Source organism: Sycon ciliatum, chromosome 11 (assembly GCF_964019385.1).
Source record: "Sycon ciliatum chromosome 11, ocSycCili1.1, whole genome shotgun sequence".
NCBI classification, from domain to species: Eukaryota; Metazoa; Porifera; class Calcarea; order Leucosolenida; family Sycettidae; genus Sycon; species Sycon ciliatum.
Genome location: NC_088653.1, coordinates 16,167,506 through 16,177,807, shown reverse-complemented (window position 1 = coordinate 16,177,807; position 10,302 = coordinate 16,167,506). Strand labels below are relative to the sequence as shown.

General features: G+C 48.3%; 1 protein-coding gene across 1 annotated transcript in view; it reads right to left on the bottom strand.

Annotated features, from left to right (window-relative positions):
• The window catches only part of LOC135827137 (uncharacterized), a 146,384-nt gene that overhangs the window by 22,889 nt on the left and 113,193 nt on the right, over positions 1-10,302 (bottom strand). Inside the window, exons 21-27 of the mRNA XM_065339661.1 lie at positions 9,176-9,664; positions 8,579-8,716; positions 7,746-7,864; positions 6,617-6,919; positions 4,954-5,424; positions 4,580-4,802; positions 592-792 (exon numbers count right to left, since the gene is read on the bottom strand). Of these exons, the coding sequence (XP_065195733.1) occupies positions 592-792; positions 4,580-4,802; positions 4,954-5,424; positions 6,617-6,919; positions 7,746-7,864; positions 8,579-8,716; positions 9,176-9,664 (1,944 nt within the window). The remainder of the gene's footprint in view (positions 1-591; positions 793-4,579; positions 4,803-4,953; positions 5,425-6,616; positions 6,920-7,745; positions 7,865-8,578; positions 8,717-9,175; positions 9,665-10,302) is intronic.

Genomic DNA, 10,302 nt, shown 5'->3' with positions numbered 1-10,302 from the left:
TGGGATCTGCTTTTCCATATACTGTAGAGGCAGAAAATTTCGTCGGTCAATAATTTCGTCCAACTCCAAAGAAAAGGAGTTTGTCCGGTTGAAAATTTCGTCCATGGATCATAAGAGTGTATAGAAAAGCTGGACAAATCGATATTCGTCCTACATTTAATTTAGTCCAAAAGCTCCTTGGACGAAAAAGACGAAATTAAATTCCAGACGAAAATTTCTGCTTATACAGTATTATCTTGCCATGACATACCTGTAGCAAGTTTTGTAAAACCTGGCTGAATTCATAATTCAATAATCACAGGTATGGTATGGTATGATATTTTTATTTTTATTCACCAAGGGAACAGGTATATCTGCCTTCTTGCCGGGATGGCCAGAGCCAACCACGGCTCCTACTAATTGATGAATATGATAATGTGAAGCAAAAGAAAAGAGAGAAAAAATGGTACAGGTCACACAATGCCGGATGTACTGCTGTCTATGTTGTGTTCACAACATCTACAAAATATACGCGGGCAACACCAAAAGGTTAGGGTGCCACTTTCCAGTGAATGGACTGCACAACCTGACAAGGATCAAGCACACACTTACCGACTTCAATGGCAAATGATGTAATGCCGGTCAGGTCCCTGCCGGCGCGGGAGGATATCCCCGTTCGTCCGTACACTTTCAAAGCGAACGACACCGACGCCACCCTGCTGTTGACGGCGGCAACGAGAAAGTCGGCGCGGTTCAAGACCTCGGTCCTCGTCCCGGAGAACATCAGCATCTCGGGGCCGGTGTACATGGCGCCTGCAGACCGACAGAGAAAAAATACCATCAAGTCAAAATGTGTACAGGCAGAGCTCAGACAGTGTTGTTTGCTGTGTCTGCACGTGGAAGGAGTTCAGACAGTGTTGTTTGCTGTGTCTGCACGTGGAAGGAGTTCAGACAGTGTTGTTTGCTGTGTCTGCACGTGGAAGGAGTTCAGACAGTGTTGTTTGCTGTGTCTGCACGTGGAAGGAGTTCAGACAGTGTTGTTTGCTGTGTCTGCACGTGGAAGGAGTTCAGACAGTGTTGTTTGCTGTGTCTGCACGTGGAAGGAGTTCAGACAGTGTTGTTTGCTGTGTCTGCACGTGGAAGGAGTTCAGACAGTGTTGTTTGCTGTGTCTGCACGTGGAAGGAGTTCAGACAGTGTTGTTTGCTGTGTCTGCACGTGGAAGGAGTTCAGACAGTGTTGTTTGCTGTGTCTGCACGTGGAAGGAGTTCAGACAGTGTTGTTTGCTGTGTCTGCACGTGGAAGGAGTTCAGACAGTGTTGTTTGCTGTGTCTGCACGTGGAAGGAGTTCAGACAGTGTTGTTTGCTGTGTCTGCACGTGGAAGGAGTTCAGACAGTGTTGTTTGCTGTGTCTGCACGTGCAAGGAGTTCAGACAGTGTTGTTTGCTGTGTCCTGCACGTGGAAGGAGTTTGGCCATCAGCGAGCCAAGAAGAAAAAAGCCATAAGATTCTAGCCATCTCTTGGTTTCATTTTTTTCACTTAATTTAAAGAAGTAAAAATAAAAGGTCTATGGACACCCTGTTTTTTATGCATAGAATGGTGGAGTGATGTCTCTTCTTCAATTTGGTATAGTTTTTAGGTAGGGTCACCAGGCATATAAGAGGTATTCTGGTGTATTTAGTGAGTGTACAATTTCTTGATTTTCGGCAAAAAAATTGTAAATTTTTTTGCTTTTTGACCCAAAAGAAGCCTCCTGGAAGGAGGATACTAAGCATTTCCTTCATCATATGTTTAAGAACCACATTTGGAGGTATCTTGGCTACACAAGATAGACTGTGTCTTGGTTTTGCCCTTGGCGAGCCACTTTTTCGAAATTACGGGTACCGAAATTTCCATCGGGTGCTGAATTGTGAAATGGTTCAGCCTGCAACATTTTGTCCATGACATATTGATTTTTGTGGCTTTCTGTGATCCTTGAGCCCCAAGGAAACCGATAATGGACAGTTTTGATGGTGTCACCAGGCACTTTAGGCCCCTACCAAACAATATAGGTATCAAAATTATGGTATTTTTAGGCCAATTCTGAAAATAGCATTTTTTATAAAATCTGACCATTCTTGCCTTCTTGACTAAATATCACTACCAATGACATGGTTGTATGGTAATATTATTTTAGAAGAAGTTATTTTCATGCTGCAACCTCTTTTGGACATACCAGACAGTCTGTGCTTGGAAAGGTACATGCATCATTACATGTATGTCATGTAGCCTTCAGTCCTAGCACATTGATATACGAGTAGTGTACATGTACCGTAAAGTACCGTTGATCCACCCCCTCCCAAATTCCCGCCCCCCTGTCGATTTTCTCCTTGTGAAGCGACTTTGGCGTACACAACGAAATACGATGTTGAACCGACGCATGCACTGCTGTACACAATACTTGCCAATTCAGGATGAAAATGTGCACAATCCAGCACATCGAGTCTGATCCTCTACGTTGTTGTACATCGTACTGCACTTGACAGCCTTGATCTAATTCCCGCCCCCTGCCGAAACCCAGCTGGGAAGCGACATGGCGTGGGGGCGGATCAACGGTACTTTACGGTACATGTCAGGCAGCGAGGTTTCATAACAACCTCGACCATGAAACTGGCACATGAATAATGTGAAAGCAGGCATTCAAAATCAGGCACACTAAACACTCACACGCGTGCGTGCGCACGCACATAAACACCCACCCACATGCACGCACTCTCGTGCACGCATCATTGTAACACTACTAGTCCATAGTAGGACTTGGTGTAAATAAAAGCATGAAGACCAGCCACTGCACTGGGCATGCATTTGCTGGTTGTCACTTGCGTTGATAGCAGCAGACTCCAGAAAAACATACGCATGAAGGGCAATATGCATCTACACACGCTGGCGTGCACACATACGATATACATGTAGTGTACTGTCATGCTCTCTCGGCAATTCTTTTTGTGTCTCAAATATGGTTCACAAATGCGCATTCACATGCAACTCCTGTACTGTAAAGCCATTACCACACTGTCCTTGCGGACACCAGAGAGGAGAGGCATACAGAACCAGCACCGTGAGCCCCTCCCCCCCCCCCCCCTTCCACACCTAGCTTTGCACACGCGCGCGCACACATGCACGTGCATACACACATACATGTACACAGACATTTGCATGCACATGCACACAGTGCACTCGTGGGGACATGTGCATAACCCAGATCAACATTGCGTGCGAACCCACACATGCGGGCACGAGCACGCGCGCACACATACACGTGCGTACACACACACTCATACACCTGCCCAACGCTGAAGCGAGGATAGCGAACAAACTATGTTAGACATAGCAACTTGTGCTCGGATTACACCTTTCAACAGCTTGCACACACACACACACACACACACACACGCGCGCGCGCGCGCGCATGCGTGCGCGTACACACACACACACTCGCTTGCGCGCACATACACACACACACACACGCACGCACGTACACACACGCACGCACGCACGTACACACACACAAACGCATGTACTTGCGCATAGGAAAGGATTCAAAATAATCAACCACAGGCATTTACCCAATACACACCTGAGTGTGCACATCTTAGTTGTGGCATCCCCATTTTTACAAAAGCAGGATTTAGAAGTTCGTCCCTGGTTCAGAACACAAGCTTCTGGCCAGCGTTTTCCTTACACCATCAGTGCAGTACAGTGATTGACACGAACCTCATTCCTACAGGGACAGTAGCCCAAGTTCAGCAGCTCTGAGATGCGTCGTCCACTGAGCTCAGGATACTCTAGGATCCACAGAAAGTTTCAAACGGCACTCGTGCGACTGGAGCTGCAAGTGGGTCCACTTACCAGCGAGTGGGCAGCCACTTCACGCTCCACAGGTAGTCCATGCTAAATTCCAGTACCAGTACTAGTATCACTACGTTCGACATCGATGTCTTCACTGACTTCAGCCTGCTTTTCTCACCCTTCTTCGTCAGTAATATATTTGTTCTTCGTGGCCACATCGTACCGCTTCAACAAAGTTTTCACCAAAAAATCAAGCAGCGTAGGAACTGCCTTTGTTTTGCATTAGCCATGGCCAGTGATTCTTTCCAGCGTAGAAACAGCCATGGCTACAGAAACACTGCAACAAGTAGAACTACATCCTGGAACAACTGCGAGCACAGAGAAATCAAAAAACTTCTTTCTGAACAACAGCTTGTTTCCGCATGGAACACAACATTTTTCGAATCTCGCGGCCAAAAACAGATTTCGGAGGTGCCCTTTTTACACTGAACTGCGCAACTGTTCGGAGCCTCCTTAATAATTGTTTTATACGTAGTTATGGCCAAACAGTTGATTGAGGTAACTATTGTAACTTGGATTGAAGAGACCACTTGGATTGAAGAGACCACTTGGATTGAAGAGACCACTTGGATTTAAGATGGTGTGTGTAAGGTCTTCCCTGGTTATGAGTGCCGAGTTAATTTTCTTCATTGCTATTTCACGGCTATTGTCTCCTCGCCGGTTATAAAATATATGGATATGTTCTACAGCAGTCCTCCTGCTATGCTACCTACCATGTGTATAGAGAGATGCGACGCGTTGCCCAGGGCGCTGGGTGCGCACGCCGATGCGCGTGGAGGCAAAGTACGGGTACGGTCGCGCTGCGAAGAACCTGCTCAGCTGACCACGGTCGGCGCAGACCTGCAGCTGTGCCGAGTCGTTGGAGTACATGTTCAAGTACGGATGGTATCGGCCGTACGTAATCAGGGAGTCGTCACCTACGTCATAGCAACATATCTGCAGAATGGGAGAAAGAACGTAGCCCGCTCATACGCATTCACATAATATAATTATTTTGGTATGGACGGATCAATCAAAAACTACTGCCACCGGTGCTGAGTGTGAATACAACAACAAACGTGCTCACTGTGCGTACACTCTACCTTACCAGGTGTACGTCGGTGTCACCCGAATCAGACGGCATGATAGTTGCGGTGCGATAGCAGACGGTGGTGTTTGACTGCGCGCTGCCCAGGTGATCGACTGCGCTGAACAGGAACGAGCTGGCGGCCATCTTGTTGTCATAGGGACACGACGGCACGTCTTCGCGAGAGGCGACCGCGAACGGCGACGGCGGCACGGAGCACGTCGTCGCCGATGGCAACGGTGGCGGTGGGGTTGCCATTGGCGATGATGTGGCACATGGCGGAGTTAGAGGGAATGTGTACGTGGCACCGGCGTTCAGTTCTCGTAGCAGGTCGGTTGCCGAGAGACCCGACAGGTTGCGGGGCGCCGTCCAGGCGCCGATCACGGGTAGCTGCGGCTGGGTACCGACAAACGTGGTGGCATGTGGCGGATAATAGAGCGTGGCGTGGGACTCGCAGCCGTCCGTCAGTATCGACACCTGAAAGCTGTTACGCTGCAGGACAGGACACATTGATCACGGGACAACAACCGCAAAAACCAATCAGAGGTCTTCTAAATGTTAGGTGGGCACATTATAGAGAAAATCACCGGTCCTCTCCAAAACTACTAGGGAACTGTGTCATTCCAACCAGAAGAGTGTAGTTTGGAGGACATTACACGTAATAATGTACATCCAGGATATGGCAAGTGCACCACAGAAACATGTGCTGTGTGTGTGTGTGTGTGTGTGTGTGTGTGTGTGTGTGTGTGTGTGTGCGTGTGTGCTTGTGTGTGTGTCTGTGTGTGCATGTGTGTGCATGTGTGTGTGTGTGTATGTGTGTGTGTGTGGGGGGGGGGGGGTGTAGGTGTGTGTGTGTAGGTGTGTATGTGTGTGTGTGTGTGTGTGTGTGTGTGTGTGTGTGTGTGTGTGTGTGTGTGTGTAGGAGGGGAGGGGGTGTAACTGGGAAAGAAGGACGGTTCGAGATTAGATACATGGGAAGGTTGACGTGTGCATGCATCCGGGCGCTAGTTGTCCGTACAGTTACAGCTCACACAGACAACACCTGGCTCTAACACGTATTCAGAGCATTATCGGCAGGTGTGTGAATGCGTGAGCACGGTTCTGATGCACTGCTTTATGTCATACACACAGAGCTGCAGCTGTGCGGATTGCCACACGACCCTGATGTGGTACAGTGGAGTGCCGATTATCCGCACCCCTCGGGGTCTCCAGGGAGTTTGGATGAGGAGTATGTTCGGATAAGGGAACCAAAACATGTGTATCCCCCCCCCCCCACGTAAAATGGCAATAAATAAGATAAATTGTGCACACATAACAACAGCAAAAAAAGAAAGTTAAGTTCCATAACGTTTTCTGGTGACTTTCATCAGTGGAACATTTTTTGCTGTTGTTTATATATAAATATGAGTGCACAATTGTGCTTGATCTTATTTATTGCCATTTTACGACTATTGTCTCCTTGTCGATTGGTTAAATCCCCTCACGTCTTCATCATTTCTCATTCCCTTCACCAGTGCTACAGGAATTTGAATTAGAATCTTCGGCCCCTCCAAATGACATTTCGGCGCCAAGCCATTGCCGCACCTCCTGTGCCCCATTTGGATGGTGCACGCCAGAAACCATGAACACAGAACATGGCGAAAATATGATCAAGCACACAAACCCAGAGAACTCAACCACTCACGTGTGCCGAGTCTTTGGATGGTCGCACGCCTTTCCACTGCACCACAATGGCATACGTCGGCTCGAACGCGGCTGATCCCGCAGGTGCTGGAAGGCGAGCGGCCGACGGAATAGCAGTGGCGTTGATATCCGACACGTTCGTGTACAGCCTAAAGTGTACAGATGATGCTACATCGTCATCCGACGGCATATCCTCCAAGTCTGTCCACATCGCTGCTACCATCTTTGTTGCGTCCGTTAGCTGCGAGGGGTCAGCAAAGCGACCGGTAAACTTGGAGAACGATAGGAAGCCGTTCTTGTGCACCTGAAGGATTGATAGAAGACAACAAATTAAACAATAAAATCCTCTCTCTCTTTTAGACCAACAGTGATACATTGACTAACAAAGACGGAATATTCTTACGATACTTTTCCAGACGTTTCGTCGTTCTAAACGGCATCGTCTGTGGATAAAGAATAGAGAGTGTAAAATCTGATGTTTTGGACCCTTCAAATCCTAAAATGTGCTTTGGATTCTGAATAGGGTGATGTCTACCTTTACATGCTGATAGCTAAAACATCAATCAATTCTAGCTGTCAAGTCAATGTAGTTCTCGTTCAGGGGAGGGTCAAAACTAAACCTTTCGCAATCTTTTCGAAATTATCGATATTATGCCGGATGGCCACTGAAGCTTCAAAGTTCAATCCTGTGATCAAAAAACCCAAAAAGAAAAAAAGGAAAAAAGGGAAGGACAACACCAAGGTGATACATTAGGGAGATTCCGCACTACGTAAAGTTGAGCAACTTTACGTTAGTCGGCCGGAAAAACCCGTGAATTCGCGAGTTTGCACTCCAATAACGGAAAGTTGTCTACGGAGAGCACGTCGATAAGGCTCTGATAACGTACCTGCTCCGTATTGGTGGATTGGGGTACGAATGTATGACTCTCTCCCAGGTCGATACGGGCGTACAGTGCCGCATTCGAAGTTGCCAAGGGCAGCTGCGTGATTTGAAAACTCCGTATGGCGGAACACAGATGCGCATGCAGTTTACGTAAGACTTTCCGTAGATCTACTACGTTTTTTATTAAAGTATTTACGTTATGCGGAACTTCTCAAATGTAGTAGTAAATTGCTGTTGTAAAACTTACATGCACACTAGATTGAAGTGTTCTTTGCTGACCAACAGGTATAGGTATGATAGGTATTTCATAGCTAGACGACGCTCCAAACGGTACTTTCTGGTCGATGGACGGAAAGTCGGTATCGTCTAGTGACGAACGCGCAGGGCGCATAGTGCACATAGGGCCCATGCATACACGCAAGCATGCACGCACACATGCACACAAAAGCACAAATACATGCAGACACGTAGACACACATTGAAAAAACGGAGACATCAAGATCGACCTTAGGCACCTCAAATGATCACCGCATCTCATATTTAGTACTTCGAAGTACACATGTGCTTCATCTGTTTCTTCAGTATGCGAAGGCTCAGCGAACATTCTTGTGTACATACCTTAAATGAAAAGTGCTATAGGGGGTGAATGAGGTCCACCCAGGCCAGGGGCAAAAAAGCAAATTTTGAGTGAAATTGGAAATTAGGTCGTGTTTGATAAAAGTTTGGAAGAAATAGACATTGTCGCTTACCGTATTTTCCGGAGTATAAGCAGCACATCGGTGATTAAACCAAGAAAAGCCTTATACAACAATCGTCAAAAATTAAAGGTGGTCAACATAAAACAGGCAGGATGCCTATATTTCGTGACAAAAAAAAATATGGGGTGCGACGTGCTCCTAGTGTGCTCCGGATGGCAGTCGTGAGTCAGTCAAGTGTAAAGTTCGGCAAGAAGCGTGTGCTCCGCGTTGGAGCAACCAACCTCAAAACATATGGGTGCGGCTTATATCCTCGTGCGACTCATACCCCGGAAAATACTGTGTATCATCGAGGCTGCTTCACCCACATAGATGATGCACATACCTGTACATCCTGACTGAGTTAGGTACTGGCGGGCATGGGGACAGATATCACACTTCCTTCCACTGCTTGCGTCACAATAGCATTGCCCCGAGGAGTTGCAGCCTGGCTGAGAGGTATTGGCTGTGACACATTGACAATCTGGAAGACAGTTACGTGAAGGATATAGTGAGATGAAGCAAGACAGAGCGACGGAAACAGAGGTGGTGAGAGAGAGGGAGAGTGAGAGAGAGAGAGAGAGAGAGAGAGAGAGAGTGAGAGAGAGAGAGGCAGGGAGGTAGACGAAAGGTATGAAACGAGGCATAGAGAATATGTCATTTTGATAGGAGTGCATCATTAATTGCTAGATTCTAAATATTATAACGAAATGGCGGGTACAAGGCACGATGCATAGTATACAGTTCGGGACTCAACAAAACCCCTTGTATACGTCAAGTTCTAGGCGAGTATGCCAACTCATCTTCTCGTCCAACTGTGTGGCTAGACTGTCAATAGTGTGATGATGAAGAAATGGCAGGGTACATCACAAAATACACAACACGCGGTTTGGGACAAACAATCCCTGTTTACCTTACGCTTTAGACGATTATGCCGACTCACCTGCACACACGCCATTTGTCAGGCGATAAAACCCGACCACACACTGGTCGCACTTCTCTCCGGTGTACCCTTGCTTGCACTGGCATCGTCCCGTGCTCGCATGGCACGCTGTTTCCACCGATCCCAGCGCGTTGCACGCGCACGAAACGCACACGTTACTCCGGTTGTAGAAGCCACGGTTGCACGAGTCGCAGCGGAAACCGGCGTACGCCGGCAGGCAGTGGCACTGGGAGGTACTCTGATCACACACCGATGACGTCGTTCGGTCGCCAGGACAACCGCACGACGGGCACTGGTCCGCGGCCTGGTCGTCCCGGCGATAGTGACCCGCTATGCACTGGTCGCAAGCGGCGCCCTGGGCGTTGGCGCGGCAACTGCACGAGCCGTTGAACGTGTCGCAGGACAGCGTGCCGGCCTGGTCGCAGGTGCAGGCAGTGCACTTGCCCGATGCCGGCTCATACCTCTCCAAGGCACTGCAGGTTATCGTGTCTGCACACACATACACACGCACACACACACACATACACACATTAACTACAACACACAGCAACTTGCGGTACGGGGGAGTGCCGGCCAGCGCAGCGAGAGGCTACGGAGAGAGATGAGTAGACAGTGCCAGAGCAGAATATTGGCGGAGCCAAGTATCTACGAGAGTCGATTCAGGGTGGAGCCGAGTAGACACGGCCGGAGCCGAATGTTCTATTTTTGGAGCGCAGCGTTTCAAAATCTCTTTCGCTCTTCGCGTTCTGTAACAGGTGGGCTGGAGACAGCGCACGTGTTAATTTTCCCTGAAGTGAAAACCTGGAAACTCTTGCCTCTCTCTCTCTCTCTCTCTCTCTCTCTCTCTCTCTCTCTCTCTCTCTCTCTCTCTCTCTCTCACTCTCTCTCGCTCTCTCTGTGTGTCTCTCACACACACAGACACACACACACCTCACATGCATACACGGCACAAGCACACGCACACACACTCTCTCTCTCTCTCCCATTTCTCCACACAAACACTCTTGTCTCTGTGTCTGAAACGACAACAGATTCGAATAACAATCGGGGGGGGGGGGGGGGGGAGGGCAATTTTTTCACCAGGCAATAATTTTCGGCACATCAGGAAATAAAGGGAGGACAACACG